At 47.9% G+C, this 21,206-nt stretch overlaps 1 protein-coding gene across 1 annotated transcript in view; it reads right to left on the bottom strand.

Annotated features, from left to right (window-relative positions):
* Positions 1-12,283, bottom strand: part of KLHDC1 (kelch domain containing 1) — a 41,836-nt gene extending 29,553 nt beyond the window's left edge. The window contains exons 1-3 of the mRNA XM_060262193.1: positions 12,064-12,283; positions 4,648-4,718; positions 937-1,054 (exon numbers count right to left, since the gene is read on the bottom strand). Of these exons, the coding sequence (XP_060118176.1) occupies positions 937-1,054; positions 4,648-4,718; positions 12,064-12,186 (312 nt within the window). The 5' untranslated portion in view covers positions 12,187-12,283. The remainder of the gene's footprint in view (positions 1-936; positions 1,055-4,647; positions 4,719-12,063) is intronic.
* Positions 12,284-21,206: the final 8,923 nt, after the last annotated feature.

Raw genomic sequence — 21,206 nt, 5'->3', positions numbered from 1 at the left:
TTTGCATTGTATTCACTCACATCAACAGAAACCCCCACCATCAACAAAGTTAATGTCAAATGTATGGGTATAAAAGCCATATGGGTATAAATGCAGCTAGCAGAAGTGGTGCTCGTACGCTGGAATTGTAGGGCAGGATTCAAAAAAATGTGGGCTTGTTATAGCCCTAATTTTATTATCCCACCCCTGCAAACTATTACAGTCATTTGGAGAACTTTCAAAAGCAGTAATATGATATAACACGAGACGTTGAAGAAGATGATGATGATATTGGATTTATACCCCGCCCTATACTCTGAATCTCAGAGTCTCAGAGCGGCTCACAATCTCCTTTACCTTCCTCCCCCACAAGAGACACCCTGTGAGGTAGGTGGGGCTGAGAGACCTCTTACAGCAGCTGCCCTTTCAAGGACAACTCTTGCGAGAGCTATGGCTGACCCAAGGCCATTCCAGCAGCTGCAAGGGGAGGAATCAAACCTGGTTTTCCCAGATAAAGAGTCAGCGCACTTAACCACGACACCAGACTGGCTCTAAGATCCCACAAGATGTGCTGTGAGGACACCTAAAGTGGTGAATGCTTATAGTGGTGGGTGGGCTACAGCCTGGGAGACCCAGGTTCAAATCTCTACACTGCCCAGAAAGCTCAATGGATGACTTTGGGCCAGTCACTCTCTCTCAGGGATGGCGCAGGGGTAAAATGGGGAAGTGAGAACATACAGCCCACCCTCAGCTCTATGGAAGAAGAGTAAAATACAAATGAGGCAGATCACAGACAGAAGTAGCTCTTTGGATTCCAGCCACCATATTTTAAACCATTTGATAAATAAAACCCGATACCTTACTATTAAGATTTCTCAATCAAATTAAAGTGAATTAAAGGGTTTCATTGTCAGTAGCTTGTTACAATATGTCCAGAAAACGAAAGGAACCCAGTACCCGATTGCTATATCCTTTGTCATCAAAGCCACCAAAGAGGTACAGCTTCCCATTGATGCAAGCGCCACAGCTTCCAGACATGGACGGAGGTAACTCCCCTTCCATTAGATGCATTGACCTGCAATTGAGCAAAAACAAGAAATCCCACAATTTTGCTCAGAGAGAACAGGAAAACAACTTATTACTGTATATTATAGCATTGGGAAAAGTCCAGAAAAGGGCAACAAGAATGATTAAATGGTTGGAACACTTTCCCTATGAAGAAAGGTTAAAGCGCTTGGGGCTCTTTAGCTTGGAGAAACGTCGACTGCGAGGTGACATGATAGAGGTTGACAAGATTATGCATGGGATGGAGAAAGTAGAGAAAGAAGTCCTTTTCTACCTTTCTCACAATACAAGAACTTGTGGGCATTCGATGAAATTGCTGAGCAGTCAGGTTAAAACGGATAGAAGGAAGTACTTCTTCACCCAAAGGGTGATTAACATGTGGAATTTACTGCCACAGGAGGTGGTGGCGGCTACAAGCATAGCCAGCTTCAAGAGGAGGTTAGATAAAAATATGGAGCAGAGGTCCATCAGTGGCTATTAGCCACAGTGTGTATATATATAGGGGTTTTTGGCTGCTGTGTGACACAGAGTGTTGGACTGGATGCGCCATTGGCCTGATCCAACATGGCTTCTCTTATGTTCTTATGTTCAACTGTAACTACTTAAGCAAATCCTTAAAGGCTAATGACATTTTTCGAGGTATAAGCTTTCATGAGTCGAAGCAAGGTGTATGTAAATATTACCACAAAGCATGTATAGCTTTGGAATTTGTTACACTGAAAACGTAACCAGTTAAGGACACAATTCATGCAAATACAAGTTAAAGCAATGCCAACAATATCTATTACTTCGAAATGGATTCTTGAGATATAGAAATATTTGGGTTAATTTATCAACTAATTGTATAAAGTTCACAATAAAAGCAAACTGTTGGCAAAAAAGATGGCCTATAAAAAGGATTTCTAAAATATTTCCTTATGAGGTGATGAATTTTGTATCCGAGTCTGTAAGAAGTTGAGAGCAAGTTAATTCCCAGTTCACCTCTTCTTACTGCACTGCAGTAAGAATCAATGTGATTCTGATCCTGGATTTCAGGATAGCCAAAATATAAAAGAGAGGTTCTGTCCACAGTACTGTATTTGATTACAAAATTTTACATGTATGCTTGTGTATCTATACAGTATCCCTCTAGTCATTTTTTTCAGGGAAGGTGAATACAATTATTTTAAATAAACCAAACAACCAATTTTGCCAGTGACCTCAATGTAAACAGCAGCATTTAAACTAAAACGGGTCTTAAAACAACAGGTCCCAGAGAGGCTGCCACACGGCTGGGTTCGGTCCAGCAATCCCCGAGGGCCACACAAAGTGACCTCGAGGGCCGCATGCGGCCCTCGGGACAGAGGTTCCCCACCCCTGCACTAGGGCAAACTCCACCTAGGTTGTCTGGGATCCTGAATCATTAGAATGGCCCAGTCATTTCCATTCCACCCTGGACCATCCTGGCAGAACAGTCAGAACAGAACAGTTAGGGGAGGAACAGTGGATCAGTGGTAAAGCATCTGCTTGGTAAGCAGAAGGTCCCACATTCAATCCCTGGCATCTCCAACTAAAAAGGGTCCAGGCAAATAGGTGTGAAAAACTTCCGCTTGAGACCCTGGAGAGCCGCTGCCAGTCTAAATAGACAAGACTGACTTTCATGGACCCAGGAGGGTCTGATTCAGTAGAAGGCAGCTTCATATGTTCATATGATAGATAGATGGTGGGTGGGTGGGTGGATGGATGGATGGATAGATGATAGACAGACAGACAGGCAGGCAGGCAGACAGACAGACAGATAGATGATGGAGGGAGGGAGGGAGGGAGGGAGGGAGGCTCAGTGGTAGAGCATCTGCTTGGTAAGCAGAAGGTCCCAGATTCAATCCCCGGCATCTCCAATTAAAAAGGGTCCAGGCAGGTAGGCGTGAAAGACCTCAGCTTGAGACCCTGGAGAGCCACTCCCAGTCTGAGTAGACAAGACTGACTTTGATGGACCGAGGGTCTGATTCAGTAGAAGGCAGCTTCATGTGTTCATATGTCTGGTTTGGACTAGACCACCTACATGTTGTGGAAGCTCAGAGCAATTTCTGATGTTTGAAAGAGGTGGGACTGTATTTTACAACAGCCTCTGTCATCAGAGATGGGGATTCACATGAGATTGGAAATATCAGCTTGTCATTCCTAGAAAGGAGGCTGGTTTAGGTCCAATTTAATTTACCATAAACATCTGGACAAATTTGGATTTCCTCTTTTCAGTTTTCAGCCTTCAGCAGAAACTGAGTCCATGAGAAATTGGGCAAAGTTTAACAACCCCTTCAGCTTCTTGTTACTACAAGGAGTTCTGCACGTGCTCTGAGGAACATCCTGTTTTAAAGCTGGCCTCTATGTGAGGCAAGATGCTGGAACAGATGGGACCACTTGTCTGATCCAGAAAGGCTCTCCTTGGCTGATAACATAAGAGAAGCCATGTTGGATCAGGCCAATGGCCCATCCAGTCCAACACTCTGTGTCACATAAGAACAGAAGAGAAGCCATGTTGGATCAAGCCATTGGCCCATCCAGTCCAACACTCTGTGTCACATAAGAACAGAAGAGAAGCCACGTTGGATCAAGCCATTGGCCCATCCAGTCCAACACTCTGTGTCACATAAGAACAGAAGAGAAGCCCTGTTGGATCAGGCCAATGGCCCATCCAGTCCAACACTCTGTGTCACATAAAAACATAAGAGAAGCCATGTTGGATCAGGCCAATGGCCCATCCAGTCCAACACTCTGTGTCACATAAGAACATAAGAGAAGCCATGTTGGATCAGGCCAATGGCCCATCCAGTCCAACACTCTCACACAGTGGCCAAAAAACCCCCAAGTGCCATCAGAAGGTTCAGAAGTGGGGCTAGAAGCCCTTCCACTTTGCCCCCCACCCCGAAGCACAAGGAATACAGAGCGTCACTGCCCCAGACAGTTCCAATAACATACTGTGGCTAATAGCCACTGATGGAGCTCTGCTCCAACAGACGGGCATTCTGGGGCGGTTGGGAGGTGTTCCAAATCGGGACGGCTCAAAAAGCTGTCCTGAAGCTTCCACACGTTCCGTCACAAGCTGTTCCCAACCTGTGCATGGGGCAGCATGGTCATCTTCAGATGGCTGTTGCACACCATTCCCGTCTCTCAGCTCCCCAAACATTTTCAGTAGTCATGCACATGCACACGCATATGGGCTCATGCACACACATGTGCTCATGCGCACTGAACAATTTTTACTAAAAAAAACCCGGATGCCAAGTAAATGCGGCTTGTCGGCCGCCTCCTCCCTTCTGCTTTCAGACAGTGACGAGTCGATTGCTGATCACCTCAAACATTGGCTACCATTTCAGAAGAGATAGCTTTTTGAGCCAGGAAAACTGTCCTGGAGGACTGGGTGAGTACAGGGCAGGGACGGGCGGCAGACGCTGCTGTCTGCAGGGATTTCTTTGGTTGATTTCAGAGGCGTCTCTGAGTCGGCTCAAAGTGCCAGTCTGTAAGGAGCCCTCAGGTTCTTAAAAGCAATTGCTACAGCTTCCAATGTTTTAATACAAACAACTTGTGTGTGTGGGGGGGGGATTAGTTGGATGTAAAGAGGCTTACCATAATCCACTGTCAATCTCGTAGATCCAGAGCTCATCATTGGGAAGGTAAACTTCATTTTCTTCAATTGACTATCCCCCCCCACCAAAAAGGCATATAAACAATTAATCAATAAAATTCACAAATTCATTTTCTATAGACAATTTCATTTCGCATTCAACTGGCGATCTGGAATGCCAAAGGGATTGCAAAATTATAGTACGTACAAGGCATCATAACTCCTCTTACAATGAGTTTTGGTGGCCACTTAAGACCCATCCGGGTATCTGGGAGGGAGGGGAATAAAATTTGGCTTAGCTGTAAATTGGAAGTAGGTACAGGAAAGAGTATATCAGAAACAAAGCACTATTATGTGTATTTATACACACACACACACAAACATATATCTTGAAGTGAAAGCACTGTGCAAAGAAAATGATTGGTAAAAAGAACTCAGGACAGATGGCAGGTTTTTTACAAATTACTTTTGAGAAAGCTCCAATTGAGCTGAATAGGGGTTACTTCTGAATAAGCTTGCACAGGCTCAGGCTGTATAATGTACCAGAACTGCTTCATATGTAAAATGGCGGCAATGACCTTACACCCCTTGGTTTCCAGCTCCATTTCTAACACTCAGGATGGGATCTGAGCCACTGGCTGCCATCACTGGTCTTAATGGGACTGTGGCCAAAAGTTAGTTTTAGTCTCAGTCTCCTAGAATTATAAGTCGATCCCCAGACTATAAAGATAAGTTCTCCTGCAGGAAAAGTGCTGCTTTGGAGGGTGGATTCTATGGCACGATACCTCGCTGAGACCCCTCCCCTCCCCAAATCATGTCCTCTCCAGGACCAAACCCATGGGGAGGGACGGTGGCTCAGTGGTACAGCATCTGCTTGGGAAGCGGAAGGTCCCAGGTTCAATCCCTGGCATCTCCAAAAAAGGGTCCAGGCAAACAGGTGCGCCTTGCCAAAGGCTGAGCACATCTCAGAGAGGCCTGAGAGGAACAGAACAGAGCAGAGCAGCTCTGATAAGCTGAGACAGCTGGAGAAGTTGCTAAGAATTTCTGTGTTTTGAAAGACTTCATTCTGAGGCTTGGGTGACTGCTGAAAAGGCTGAGTTGTGATAGCTGGGGAACTGCTGTACGTTTGGGTGAGTGGGCTAAAGGTGAAAGTGATTGATTGATTGAGAGTAATTGTTGATGATTGCTTAGGAGTGGTCTGCTCCACCCTCTTTGCATTTTAAGCTGCGCCTTGCCAAAGGCGCGAGCCTTTGGCGCGAGCTAAAGGGCTCTTGGCCTGTGGCTCTTTGCCTGGGGGCTTCCTAAGGACCAGGAACCCAGATCCCTGATTTCCTTGTTCTCCCAATAAGGTAAGTTGACCTTCCAGAAGGGGAGCCACGTAAACAACAGCATTTAAAGAGGACTGTATATTTAATATATATATCATGAAGGTAGAATGCCAGCAGGGGGGTGGGGGCTTTCCAGTGTTCTGCACTGAGTGTCACATGTATGACTATCTGCCCACAGGACAGAAGTCTTGGGTGTGTGCTCGATGCAAGGAGCTCCTGGTCCTCAGGGAACGAGTTCGTACCCTTGAGGCCGAGGTGACTGCCCTGGAGAAGCAGAGACGGTCAGTTAGGCAATTGGGGAAGACTCTTGGGGGCGTATTAGATGAGCCCCACTCTGAATGTGGCAGCCCCGTTGCTGCCAGAGAGCGTGAGGGTCGAGAGGGAACAGGGCACCTTGCTGAGGATAAGGGGAATGCGCCCTCAGAAGGGACCTCTTCTTCGGTTGGTGAGCGGGTATCCTTTCGTGCCAAGGAACCATCCCTGGGCAGGGGGAGAGGGGGGGTCTTGGTAGTTGGTGATTCGATCCTTAGGCAAGTAGACAGCTGGGTGGCAAAACCGCGTATTGACCGTATGGTGACTTGCCTGCCTGGTGCGAAGGTAGCGGACATTACGCGTGTAGTAGATAGGCTGATAGACAGTGCTGGGGAGGAGCCTGTGGTCATGGTGCGTGTTGGCACCAACGATGTGGGGAAATGCAGTCGTGAGGTCCTGGAGGAGAAATTTAGGCTGCTAGGTGGGAGACTTAAGGCCAGGACCTCCAAGGTGGCCTTCTCGGAAGTGCTACCTGTTCCACGTGCAGGGCAGGAGAGACAGGCGCAAATTAGAAGTCTCAATGTGTGGATGAGACGATGGTGTAAGGAGGAAGGGTTTAAGTTTGTTAGGCACTGGGATGCTTTCTGGAACAAGCCGGAGCTGTACAAAAGAGACGGTCTCCACTTGTCTCCGGATGGAACCAGGCTGCTGGCGCTTAAAATCAAAAAGGTGGCAGAGCAGTTTTTAAACTAAATCTTGGGGGAAAGCCGACAGGAGATGGAATGTCTCTGGTTCGGGAGGACTCGTCTCAAAGAGATGAAGGGTTGGCTTCTATTTTTCTACCGAGTAACGGATCAGAGTTGTCCACTGTGATGGTGACAAACAGTATGGACTGTCTGCTAGAGTCTCGAGGCGGCAGGAGAGAGGTGGCGGGCCTAGCTTGCTTGGGAAATTATAAATGTTTGTATGCAAATGCTAGAAGTGTCCGAAGTAAAATTGGTGAATTGGAATGTTTAGTGTTGGGAGAAAACATAGACATTGTGGGAATTTCAGAAACTTGGTGGAATGAGGAGAATCAGTGGGACACGGTGATTCCTGGATATAAGTTATATCGGAAGGATAGGGAGGGAAGGGTTGGAGGTGGGGTGGCTCTGTATGTCAGAGAGGATATACGGTCCAGTAAGACTGAGGTCAGAGAATTAGATTCCCTTTTAGAAATGCTTTGGGTTGAAATAGAGGGCCCAAAAGGAAATTTAACTATGGGAGTTTGTTATCGCCCACCAAATCAAAAGAGAGAGGACGATTATAATATGATGGAGGGATTAAAGATAGCGGCTAAACGTAAAAACTGTGTCGTAATAGGTGATTTTAACTACCCGCAGATTGATTGGGTCAATATGTGTTCTGGTCGAGAGAAAGAGATTGAGTTTCTTGATGCTCTCAATGACTGTGCTATGGAGCAGATGGTCTCAGAACCTACCAGGGGTGGGGCGATCCTGGATCTGGTCCTAAGTAATGCCCAAGACTTGGTGAGAGACGTAAAAGTGATTGCGCCGCTTGGGAACAGTGACCATAATGTTATTGATTTCACCATTTGTATAAATAGGGAGTTGCCCAAAAAGACCGCCACAACCACATTTAACTTTAAAAGGGGTAAATTCTCTGAGATGAGGAGGCATGTGAGGAGGAAACTGAAAGGAAAGATAAATACGGTCAAAACCCTTGGGGAAGCTTGGAGACTATTTAAAACTATAATCCTAGAAGCTCAGATAAAATACATACCGCAAGTTAGGAAAGGTACAAACAGGTATAAGAAGAGGCCAGCATGGTTAACAAACAAAGTAATGGAAGCTGTAAAAGGTAAGAAGGACTCCTTTAAGCGGTGGAAAACCAGTCCAAGTGAGATTAATAAAAGGGAACACAGGCAGTGGCAAATCAAATGCAAGACTGTGATCAGGCAGGCAAAAAGGGACTATGAGGAGCATATTGCAAAAAACATAAAGACCAACAATAAAAATTTCTTCAAATATATTAGAAGTAGGAAACCAGCCAGGGAAGCAGTGGGGCCCTTGGATGACCATGGGGTAAAAGGATTACTGAAGGAGGATGGGGAAATGGCTGAGAAGCTGAATGCATTTTTTGCCTCCGTCTTCACCGTGGAAGATGAGAAGTGTTTGCCCGCCCCAGAACCACTAATATTGGAAGGGGTGTTGAAAGACCTGAGTCAGATTGAGGTGACAAAAGAGGAGGTCCTACAACTGATAGACAAATTAAAAACTAATAAGTCACCGGGTCCGGATGGCATACATCCGAGAGTTCTGAAAGAACTCAAAGTTGAACTTGTGGATCTTCTAACAAAAATCTGTAATCTTTCATTGAAATCTGCCTCCGTTCCTGAGGACTGGAAGGTAGCAAATGTCACCCCCATCTTTAAAAAGGGTTCCAGAGGAGATCCGGGAAATTACAGGCCAGTCAGTCTGACTTCAATACCGGGAAAGTTGGTAGAAACCATTATCAAGGACAGAATGAGTAGGCACATTGATGAACACGGGTTATTGAGGAAGACTCAGCATGGGTTCTGCAAGGGAAGATCTTGCCTCACTAACCTGTTACATTTCTTTGAGGGGGTGAACAAACATGTGGACAAAGGAGACCCGATAGATGTTGTTTACCTTGACTTCCAGAAAGCTTTTGATAAAGTTCCTCATCAAAGGCTCCTGAGAAAGCTTGAGAGTCATGGAGTAAAAGGACAGGTCCTCTTGTGGATCAAAAACTGGCTGAGTAATAGGAAGCAGAGAGTGAGTATAAATGGGCAGTCTTCGCAGTGGAGGACGGTAAGCAGTGGGGTGCCGCAGGGCTCGGTACTGGGTCCCATCCTCTTTAACTTGTTCATAAATGATTTAGAGTTGGGAGTGAGCAGTGAAGTGGCCAAATTTGCAGATGACACTAAATTGTTCAGGGTGGTGAGAACCAGAGAGGATTGTGAGGAACTCCAAAGGGATCTGTTGAGGCTGGGTGAGTGGGCGTCAACGTGGCAGATGCGGTTCAATGTGGCCAAGTGCAAAGTAATGCACATTGGGGCCAAGAATCCCAGCTACAAATACAAGTTGATGGGGTGTGAACTGGCAGAGACAGACCAAGAGAGAGATCTTGGGGTCATGGTAGATAATTCACTGAAAATGTCAAGACAGTGTGCGTTTGCAATAAAAAAGGCCAACGCCATGCTGGGAATTATTAGGAAGGGAATTGAAAACAAATCAGCCAGTATCATAATGCCTCTGTATAAATCGATGGTGCGGTCTCATTTGGAGTACTGTGTGCAGTTCTGGTCGCCGCACCTCAAAAAGGATATTATAGCATTGGAGAAAGTTCAGAAAAGGGCAACTAAAATGATTAAAGGGCTGGAACACCTTCCCTATGAAGAAAGGTTGAAACGCTTAGGGCTCTTTAGCTTGGAGAAACGTCGACTGAGGGGTGACATGATAGAAGTTTACAAGATAATGCATGGGATGGAGAAAGTAGAGAAAGAAGTACTTTTCTCCCTTTCTCACAATACAAGAACTCGTGGGCATTCGATGAAATTGCTGAGCAGACAGGTTAAAACGGATAAAAGGAAGTACTTTTTCACCCAAAGGGTGATTAACATGTGGAATTCACTGCCACAGGAGGTGGTGGCGTCCACAAGCATAGCCACCTTCAAGAAGGGGTTAGATAAAAATATGGAGCAGAGGTCCATCAGTGGCTATTAGCCACAGTGTGTGTGTGTGTGTGTGTGTGTGTATATATATATATATATATATATATATATATATATATATATATATATATATATATATATATATATATATTTGGCCGCTGTGTGACACAGAATGTTGGACTGGATGGGCCATTGGCCTGATCTAACATGGCTTCTCTTATGTTCTTATGTTCTTAGGTGTGAAAAACCTCAGCTTGAGACCCTGGAGAGCCACTGCCAGTCTGAGAAGACAATACTGACTTTGATGGACCAAAGGTCTGATTCGGTATAAGGCAGATTCATATATGTTCATATGTTCAAACCCAAAAATCTCCAGGAATTTCTCACCACAGCCTTTTTTTGGGTGGTCAAAGGCAACCCTCCCCCTTCACCTGCAGAAAACCCTCCCCCTGCACCTGGATCCAACTAATCAAAACTTCAGCCTTGAAAAGAAGCACATTATGGTGGTAGGGTTGCCAGCCTCCAGTCTGGGCCTGGAGGACTCCCAGAATTCATCAATGATTTGGATGAAGGAATAGAGGGAATGCTTATTAAATTTGCAAATGATGGGAAGGGGTTGCAAACCCAGCAGAAGACCAAAACAGGATACAGGATGACCTTGACAGGCTGGAAAACTGGGCTAAAATCAATAAAATGAATTTTAACGGGGATAAATGTAAAGTTCTGCATTTATGTAGGAAAAATCCAATGCATGGTTATAGGATGGGGGAGACTTGTCTTAGCAGTAGTATGTGCGAAAAGGAGCTAAGAGTCTTAGTGGATCATACACTGAACATGAGTCAACTGTGTGATGCGGTGGCTAAAAAGGCCAATGCCATTTTGGGCTGTATCAACAGAAGTCTAGTGTCCAGATCACATGAAGGGATGGTATCACTTTACTCTGCTCTGGTAAGACCTCACCTGGAGTATTGTGTTCAGTTTTGGGCACCACATTTTAAGAAGGATACAGACAAGCTGGAACGTGTCCAGAGGAGGGCAACGAAGATGGTGAGGGGTCTGGAGACCAAGTCCTATGAGGAAAGGCTGAAGGAGCTGGGGATGTTTAGCCTGGAGAGGAGGCGGCTGAGAGGTGATATGATCACCATCTTCAAGTACTTGAAGGGCTGTCCTATAGAGGATGGGGTGGAATTGTTTTCTGTGGCCCCGGAAGGTAGGACCAGAACCAATGGGTTGAAATTAAATCAAAAGAATTTCCGGCTCAGCATTAGGATGAACTTCCTGAGTGTTAGAGCGATTCCTCAATGGAACAGACTTTCTCGGGAGGTGGTGTGCTCTCCTTCCTTGGAGGTTTTTAAACAGAGGCTAGATGGCCATCTGACAGCAATGAAGATCCTGTGAATTTAGGGGGAGGTGTTTGTGAGTTTCCTGCATTGTGCAGGGGGTTGGACTAGAGGTCCCTTCCAACTCTATGATTCTATTATTCTAAGTACAAATAATGGGTAGATGAGACAATTTAGGTCTCTAAAGCATTTCCTTTAATTCCTACCCTGCTTGCCAGACATAGATTCAACATGTGAGGCTTTTCCAGTGTGAGGATAAAGTTTTCCTTATGCCATTTTCATCCCTAGGAAATACATGTCTTTTTGTTTTACTTAGACTTGCAGCAACAGCAATCAACAGGCCACATTTATTACCTTTTATTGCTATCCAGACCAAATACTTTTCCAATTTATTACACTATTTTGCCATCTGAGCCTAACTTTGTATCAGTTTGCACTCTGAACCTACCAACTGCAGTCATTTCAGCCCACTGTACCCTTCCCCCCGCCCCCGTCTGAAGAAGTGTGCATGCATACGAAAGCTTACATTCTGAATAAAACTTGGCTGGTCTTAAAGGTAAGCTTGACTACTACTTTGTCCTAATTCATAGCTGGAGGGAGGGGCGGGGCCAACGTTGCTCTCAACCTCGCCCCACCCCTGCGCAGCAGCCAATCAGCGGGCGGCCAGAGGAGGCCCCGCCCCTCCCTCTTCCTCCCCTCAGTCCCTCCTGAGGCGAGAGCGGAGGAGCGCGTCAGTCTCTCGGGCGGCGCCCTGAGGGGAAGGGAGGCGTCCGGCTCTCCCGCCCTCTCCGCCTTCCTTACCACGTATCCTCCCCACACATAAAGGCAGTCCCCGTCCACCACGGCGCAGTGCCCGCTCCGTTCCTCGGCCGCGCAGAGCTCACGCGGGAGGGGGGCGGGAGGCGAGAGAGCGCCGGCCGCCATCTTCGCCGAGCCTGAAGGGCGAGCGCGAGCCCGTCGCCTCAGCAACCGCGCGCCGCCGCCAGGACGGCTCTTCTCGCGAGGGCGAGCGGGAGGAGCTGAGGGAAGCGGCCGGCGTCGCCTCGGGGCTTTTGGCGGGAACGGCCTCGCGCCTCCCCCTCAGCTCAGTCCGCGCGCCGGGCCGCACCACCGCCAAGGAGGGGGGTGTTCTCGGGGAACGGGCGAGACTTCGGACGGGAAAAAAGCGGCCCCCGTGCTGTCCAAGGGGCGGATGGCGGCGATGAGAGTTTTTCTTCTCCCCGGGGACTGCGGGCAGACTGCCATGGAAGGCGGAGGAACATTCCAGCGCCTCGGCCCGCCTGTCCCCCGCGCTGGGAGTGCAGCGATCCGCGCCTCCCCCCGTGTCCCGCGTTCGCTTGGTCGCGCCTGGCCGACTTGAGCCTCGCAAGGGGAAGGGGTGGGGTGCCAACTCTGGGTCGGGAGATTCCGGGATATTCGATTATTGGAGGCTGGGGTTGGAGGACAGCCAGAGAAGGAGTTCAGGAGGGTGGAATGCCAAAGAGTCTGCCTTCCAAAGCATGAACATAAGAACATAAGAGAAGCCATGTTGGATCAGGCCAGTGGCCCCTCCAGTCCAACACTCTGTGTCACATAAGAACATAAGAGAAGCCCTGTTGGATCAGGCCAATGGCCCCTCCAGTCCAACACTCTGTGTCACATAAGAACATAAGAGAAGCCGTGTTGGATCAGGCCAATGGCCCATCCAGTCCAACACTCTGTGTCACATAAGAACATAAGAGAAGCCATGTTGGATCAGGCCAGTGGCCCATCCAGTCCAACACTCTGTGTCACATAAGAACATAAGAGAAGCCGTGTTGGATCAGGCCAATGGCCCATCCAGTCCAACACTCTGTGTCACATAAGAAAATAAGAGAAGCCCTGTTGGATCAGGCCAATGGCCCATCCAGTCCAACACTCTGTGTCACATAAGAACATAAGAGAAGCCCTGTTGGATCAGGCCAATGGCCCATCCAGTCCAACACTCTGCGTCACATAAGAACATAAGAGAAGCCCTGTTGGATCAGGCCAATGGCCCATCCAGTCCAACACTCTGCGTCACATAAGAACATAAGAGAAGCCCTGTTGGATCAGGCCAGTGGCCCATCCAGTCCAGCACTCTGTGTCACATAAGAACACGAGAGAAGCCATGTTGGATCAGGCCAATGGCCCCTCCAGTCCAACACTCTGTGTCACATAAGAACATCAGAGAAGCCATGTTGGATCAGGCCAGTGGCCCATCCAGTCCAACACTCTATGTCACATAAGAACATAAGAGAAGCCGTGTTGGATCAGGCCAATGGCCCCTCCAGTCCAACACTCGGTGTCACATAAGAACACTAAGAGAAGCCATGTTGGATCAGGCCAATGGCCCCTCCAGTCCAACACTCTGTGACACATAAGAACATAAGAGAAGCCATGTTGGATCAGGCCAGTGGCCCATCCAGTCCAACACTCTGTGTCACATAAGAACATAAGAGAAGCCCTGTTGGATCAGGCCAGTGGCCCCTCCAGTCCAACACTCTGTGTCACGTAAGAACATAAGAGAAGCCATGTTGGATCAGGCCAATGGCCCCTCCACTCCAACACTCGGTGTCACATAAGAACATAAGAGAAGCCATGTTGGATCAGGCCAATGGCCCTTCCAGTCCAACACGCTGTGTCACATAAGAGAAGCCATGTTGGATCAGGCCAATGGCCCATCCAGTCCAACACTAAGTCACATAAGAACATCAGAGAAGCCATGTTGGATCAGGCCAATGGCCCATCCAGTCCAACACTCTGTCACATAAGAACATAAGAGAAGCCATGATGGATCAGGCCAATGGCCCCTCCAGTCCAACGCTCTGGGTCACACAGTGGCCAATATATGTGTACACACACACGCGCACACACACACACATATATATACACACTGTGGCTAATAGCCACTGATGGACCTCTGCTCCATATTTTTATCTAATCCCCTCTTGAAGCTTGCTATGCTCGTAGCCGCCACCACCTCCTGTGGCAGTGAATTCCACATGTTAATCCCCCTTTGGGTGAAGGACTTATTTTTATCCATTTTAACCTGACTGCTCAGCAATTTCATTGAACGCCCACGAGTTGTTGAATTGTGAGAAAGGGAGAAAAGTGCTTCTTTCTCTACTTTCTCCATCCCAGGCATAATCTTGTAAACCTCTATCATGTCACCCCGCTTTTGTTTCAGGGGAAATTATTTCTGTAACCTGCAGGAGGCAGGTTGTAATTCTGTAGGATTGCCAAATCCCGTTCAAGAAATATCTGAGGACTTTGGGGGTGGAGCCAGGAGACTTTGGGGGTGGAGCCAGGAGCAAGGTTGTGACAAGCACAATTGGACTCCACAGGGAGCTCTGGCCGTCATATTTAAAGGGACCACACTCCTTTTCAATGCCTTCCCTCCACTGAAAATAATGAAAGATGGGGTACCTTTTTGGGGGGCTCACAGAATTGGACCCCCTGGTCCAATGCTTTTGAAACTTGGAGGGTATTCTGGGGAGAGTCACTGGATGCTATGCTGAAAAACCGGTGCCTCTACCTCATAAAACAAGCCCTCCAGAGCCCCTGCTGGGTGAGACCGGTGAGGGTCCATGCAATCAGGGTTTTTTTCAAGCAGGAATACACAAGCTCCAGCTGGCTTGGCGAAAGGAGGTGTGGTCTAATATGCAAATGTATTCCTGGGCTTTCTCCACAAAAAAAGCCCTGTGTGAAAATGGTGATGCAAATAAGTTCTTGCAGGGCTTTTTCTACAAAAAGCACTGCATCCAGTCCAGCATCCTGTCTCACACAGTGGCTGACCGGTTCTTATGAAGGACCAACAACAGAGCATAGAGCAGGGGTGGGGAACCTTTTTTCCGCCAAGGGCCGTATGGATATTTATAACATCATTTGTGGGCCATAAAAAATTCTCAACTTAAAAAATAGTGCTCCGCAGAGGGAGTATGATTCAGGCCAGCAAAATTAATGCAAATAATTGTTTTTCTATTTGAAGTCATGTGGGGAGAGCCTAATCTGGCACACCTACCCACACGCACCCAGCCCGCCCCCCTAGGCAAATGCATAGGTCCAGGGCTTTTTTTTAGAAAAAGCCCAGCAGGAACTCAGCAGCGTGTTAGACCACATCCCCTAATATTAGCATATTAGGCCACACCATCTGGGATAATAAAGTGCAAACTGAACGGTGACAGTAACTTTTCCAGGCCCTGCAGCGATTCTGTCCGGCCAGCCAGGCCCCAGGGAGGCTGCCGCACGGTACATCTGGGCCCTTTGATCCCTGCCTGGCCCTAGGGAGGCTGCTGCACAGCGCGGCTGGGCCCCACGATCCTCGCTGGCCAGCCAGGCCCCAGGGAGGCTGCCATATGGCTCGGTTTGGTCCAGCAATCCCCGAGGGCCACACCAAGTGACCTCAAGGAGCATATACAGCCCTCGGGACGGAGGTTCCCCACCCCTCACATAGAGGCTGAGACCTTCATGAGAACGTCTGAAGAGCCCTGCTGGAGCAGATTAGGGGCCCATCTAGTCCAGCTTCCTGTCTCTCACTATGGCCAATCACTTCCTCTGGAGGGCCCAACAACAGGGCAGAGAGGCCGAGGCCTTCATAAGAACCTCAGAAGAGCCCTGCTGGATCAGACTAATGAGGGTCTATCTAGTCCAGCCTCCTGTCTCACACAGTGGCCAACCAGTTCCTCTGGAGGGCCAACAACAGGGCAGAGAGGCTGAGGCCTTCATAAGAACATCAGAAGAGCCTTGCTGGATCTGACCAGTGGTCCATCTAGTCCAGCCTCCTGTCTTACATAGTGGCCAACCAGTTCCTATGGAGAGCCAACAACAGGGCATGGAGGCCGAGGCCTTTATAAGAACATCAGAAGAGCCCTGCTGGATCACACCAGTGAGGGTCCATTCATTCACGGTATTTATTTCGTTAAGCTTATTTCCTGCCCTCTCCGCAAGCGGACTCAGGGCGGCTCACAACATCACATTACTTCCATTAAAAACCAATAAAACATAATTACAGATTTAAATTATTTAAAACATTTCCTGGTGCTGTATTAATACAGTACAGTATAGCGGTTCTGAAAGTTCGATGGTGACCATCGGTACTCTGTATGGAGCTCTATATGATGTCCAGTGGCAGCTCTCTCTCGGTTAAATGTCGAAGGCCTGTTGGAACAATTCAGTCTTACAGGCCCTGCGGAGTGTAGACAGATCTCGCAGGGCCCTTATGGCCTCCGGGAGAGCGTTCCAGAGTTCTGGCGCTGCCACCGAGAAGGCCCTGGCTCGTGTCGTACGCAACCTGGCTTCTTTTGGTCCAGGGATGGACAATAGATTTTTCGTCCCTGAATGCAGTGCTCTCTGGGGAATATGTGGAGAAAGGCGGTCCTGCAGATAGACAGGTCCCTGACCATAAAGGGCTTTAAAGGTCAACACCAACACCTTGAAACGAACTCGGAACACAACAGGAAGCCAGTGCAGCTTTTTCAGCACCGGCTGAATGTGCTCCCATCGTGGCAGCCTCATTAACAGCCGCGCCGCAGCGTTCTGCACTAGCTGTAGTCTCCGGGTTAGCGTCAAGGGTAGCCCCATGTAGAGAGCGTTACAGTGATCTATTCTTGAGGTGACCGTAGCATGGATCACCATTGCTAAGTCGTCGTGCTCCAGGAACGGGGCCAGCTGCCGTGCCCGCTGAAGGTGGAAAAAGCCGGCTCTAACTGTGGCCGCTACTTGGGCCCCCATTGTAAGGGAGGACTCAAGGAGCATACCCAAGCTCCTGACCTTAGGAGCCCTCCGTCTTCGTCGGATTCCATTTCAGTCGACTCAACCTAAGCCACGGCTTCTAGTCCAGCCTCCTGTCTCACAGTTGCCCCAACCAGTCGGAAAGAGCAAGAGTCCCGCAGGACCTTAAATAAAATTCATGGCAGAGTTTGAGTTTTTGTGACTCATTGCTCACTTCTTTAGATACCTCTTGAGGGCCAACAACGGGGCATATAGGCTGAGGCCTTGTCCTAATGTTGTCCTCTGGCTCTGGAATTCAGAGGATTAGCGCTTCTGGATGTGGAGGTTCCCCTCAGCCACCGTGGCTAGCAGCTGCTGACAGACTTATCCTCCATGAATCTATGTATTCCCCTCTTAAAGCTGTTTATTCCTGTGGTCATCACAACATCCTCTGGCAGCAAATCCCACATTATAATCAATCTCTGTATAAACACGTATTTCCCTTACTGCCCAAAGGAGTCTCAGAGCGGCTTTCAATCTCCTTTCCCTCCCTCCGCCTCCCGACAACAGACACCCTGTGGAATAGGTGGGGCCGAGAGAGCTCTGACAGAAACTGCTCTTGGGAGGAACAGCTCTGAGAGAACTTGCGGCTGATCCAAGGTCACATCAGCAGGTGCCTGTGGAGGAGTGGGGATTCAACCAGGTTCTCCCAGATAACTGTCCGCGCACTTAGAAGACGACTGCAGGTTTATAGCCCCCCCTTCTCTCTGAGTCAGAGACTGAGAGTGGTATACAATCTCCTACATCTTCTCCCCCCACAACAGACACCCTGTGAGGTGGGTGGGGCTGAGGGGACTCTCACAGCAGCTGCCCTTTCAAGGACAGAGTCTCAGAGCGGCCTACAATCTCCTTTCCCTTCCTCCCCCACAACAGACACCCTGTGAGGTGGGTGGGGCTGGAGAGGGCTCTCACAACAGTCTGCCAGAGCTATGGCCGACCCAAGGCCATTCCAGCAGCTGCAAGTGGAGAAGTGGGGAATCAAACCCGGTTCTCCCAGATAAGAGTCCGCACACCAAACTGGCTCTCTTAACCGCTACACTTAACTGCTACACCAAACTGGCTATCGGCTGAGCAACCTTTCTGAGACTTATCTCTTCCAGTACAATGAAATAGTCAAGGCCAGCCTTCAGATCTTGTGTCATCGGAACAAACAGTGAACTTCTTAGAGAGAATGGTTTTATTTAAAATAAAGCATGCTCTTTGTGTTAGGCAAGAATTTGACAAACAGGTGAAAGTCATCATACACGTTCAGGAAAATGCATGCAATAAAAATCAGGTCTACTAACATTTCTCAAACCTAGCTAAACACATAAGCATTACAGTTCTTAGATTTCGGTAAGTCAGGTTTTTAAAAACGTTTTATTTTTCTTTTACAAACCGACAATAGAAACAAGGACAACATATATGCAATATTAATAACAGAGGTTAAAAGACAACGTGTGCTTCGTAAGTAAAAAGCTAATACACTTTCCAGGTGTTGTGTATTTCACCTTGTTTTTCTACATACATCAAAGAAAGGGAACAATTTTTCCAGAAAGCGGGACTGATGCATAGAATACTCAGGGGCAGAAAGTTGCTCTGAGATCTTTTCTGTGGCCAGGTAAAAGAGGTTTTTTTTTTTTAAAAATCCATTGGTTTGTCAAAGGAATTAGTTTTTCATTGCCGGGCTAACAAAGCTTTGGCCACTGCCAACATTTATGGCTATTTTTTCTTTTCTCACTGTTGTTATTGCATTAGCCTCCCAAAGTATAAGTTCAAAACGGAATGGGACATTGTAGCTTGCGATAACCGACGCTTCTGGTTTAGTAATAAGCAGAAGATTATCAGCCTTTGTTTTTAATATTATCTTTTTTTTGTAGATTTTCAAAGGCTGCGAAATCTCTGTTTAATGTCGGGATTTCTTGTGTATGATTCATTTTTAAGTATTTCATAGAATCATAGAGTTGGAAGGGACCTCCACGGTCATCTAGTCCAACCCCCTGCACAATGCAGGAAACTCACAAACCCCTCCCCCCAAATTCACAGGATCTTCATCGTTGTCAGATGGCCATCTAGCCTCTGTTGAAAAACCTCCAAGGAAGGAGAGCCCACCACCTCCCAAGGAAGCCTCTTCCACTGAGGAACCACTCTAAACTCACAGATACCTCCCCCTAAATTCACAGAATCCTCAATGATGTCAGATGGCCATCCAGCTTCTGTTTAAAAACCGCCAAGGAAGGAGAGCCCACCACCTCCCGAGGAAGCCTGTTCCACTGAGGAATCGCTCTAACAGTCATAGAATCATAGAATTCTAGAGTTGGAAGGGACCTCCGCGGTCATCTAGTCCAACCCCCTGCACGATGCAGGAAACTCACAAACACCTCCCCCTAAGTATTTATACCATAAAATCACAGAGTTGGCCATACAGCCCTCCTAATCCAACCCCCTACTCAGTGTAGGATCAGTCTAGAGCTGGGGTCCCCAGCCCCTGGGCAGTGGACCGGTCCCGGTCTGTGGCTGTTAGCATCCGGGCCATGAGTTGTATAATTATTTCATATTTTGCAATGTAATAATAATAATAATACGACAGCACTGGATTTATATCCTGCCCTCCGCTCCGAATCTCAGAGCGGCTCACAATCTCCTTTCCCTTTCTCTCCCACAACAGACCCCTGTGAGGTGGGTGGGGCTGAGAGAGCTCTCCCAGAAGCTGTTCTTTCAAGGACAACCTCTGCCAGAGCGATGGCTGACCCAAGGCCATTCTAACAGCTGCAAGTGGAGGAGTGGGGGAATCAAACCTGCTTCTCCCAGATAAGAGTCCGTGCACTTAACCACTGCACCAAACTAATGGAAATAAAGTGCACAATTGTATCATCCAGAAACCATCACCTTGCCCCGCACCCCCCGGTCTGTGGGAAAAAACGGTCCCTGGTGCCAAAAAGGTTGGGGACCACTGGTCTAGAGCAGGAGTGGCCAACGGTAGCTCTCCAGATGTTTTTTGCCTACAACTCCCATCAGCCCCAGCCAGCATGCTGGCTGGGGCTGATGGGAGTTGTAGGCAAAAAACATCTGGAGAGCTACCATTGGCCACCCTTGGTCTAGAGCATCCCTGATAACTGTTTGTCCAGCTGCTGTTTAAAAAGGGGAAGCTCAGTACCTCCCCAGGTAGCTGATTCCATTGTGGAACTCTTATTGTAAAAATATTTTTCCTAATACCCAGCTGGTACCTTCCCACCCTTAATTTAAACCCATTGTTGCAAGTCCTCCTCTAACCCTCCTCTAAGGGACAGCCCTTCAAAGACTTCAAGAGAGCAATCATGTCCCCCCCCCCCCTCAACTTCCTTTTCTCCAGACTGAACATGCCCAGGTCCTTCAGTCTTTTCTCGTAGGGCTTGGTCTCTAGGCCCCTGAATGTCTTTGCTGCTTTCTTCTGCTTCCGCCTCATTCCATTCACATCATTTTTTTGGCGTGAGCCTCCAGAACCGCACACGATACTCCCAAGTGTGGTCTGACGAATGCAGTGTACGGCGAGACTATGACATCTTGTGATTTGGATGTTATGCCTCTGTTGATGCACCCCAAGATGGCATTGGCCTTTTTTGTTGCTGCATTGCACTGGCTGCTCATATTTAACTTATGGTCCATGTGCATCCCAAGATCATGTTCACACACACTGCTACCCAGAAGTGTATCCCCCCATCCAGTATGCGTGTTGCTTACTTTTGTTACCCAGATGTCGAACTTGGCATTTATCCCTCTTTAATTGCATCTTAGTTCACATCTGCACACTTTTTCCAACTTGTTCCGTTTTTGTTGAATTCTTTCTCTATCTTCTGGTGGGCTAGCTGCTCCTCCCAATTTGGTGTCATCTATGAATTTAAGGAATAGCCCGTCCATATCCTCATCCAGATCATTTGTAAAAATATTAAAAAGTTCCAGCCCAGATCTGAGCTGTGTGATGCCCCACTGAACACCTCCCTCCAGTTTGATGTAGTGCCTAAGGCAGCGGACTCTAAATCTGGGAGAACCGGGTTTGATTCCTCACTTCTCCACATGCAGCTGCTGGTGTGACCTTGGGTCAATTACACATTCTATCAGAGCTGTTCTCTCAGGAACAGTTTCTGTCAGAGCTCTCTCAGTCCCACGTACCTCACAGAGGGCGTCTATTGTGGGGAGGGGAAAGGAAAGGAGATTAT

The sequence above is a fragment of the Heteronotia binoei genome, chromosome 21, assembly GCF_032191835.1.
Source record: "Heteronotia binoei isolate CCM8104 ecotype False Entrance Well chromosome 21, APGP_CSIRO_Hbin_v1, whole genome shotgun sequence".
Taxonomy (NCBI): Eukaryota; Metazoa; Chordata; class Lepidosauria; order Squamata; family Gekkonidae; genus Heteronotia; species Heteronotia binoei.
This window is presented reverse-complemented; position numbering and strand designations above follow the sequence as displayed.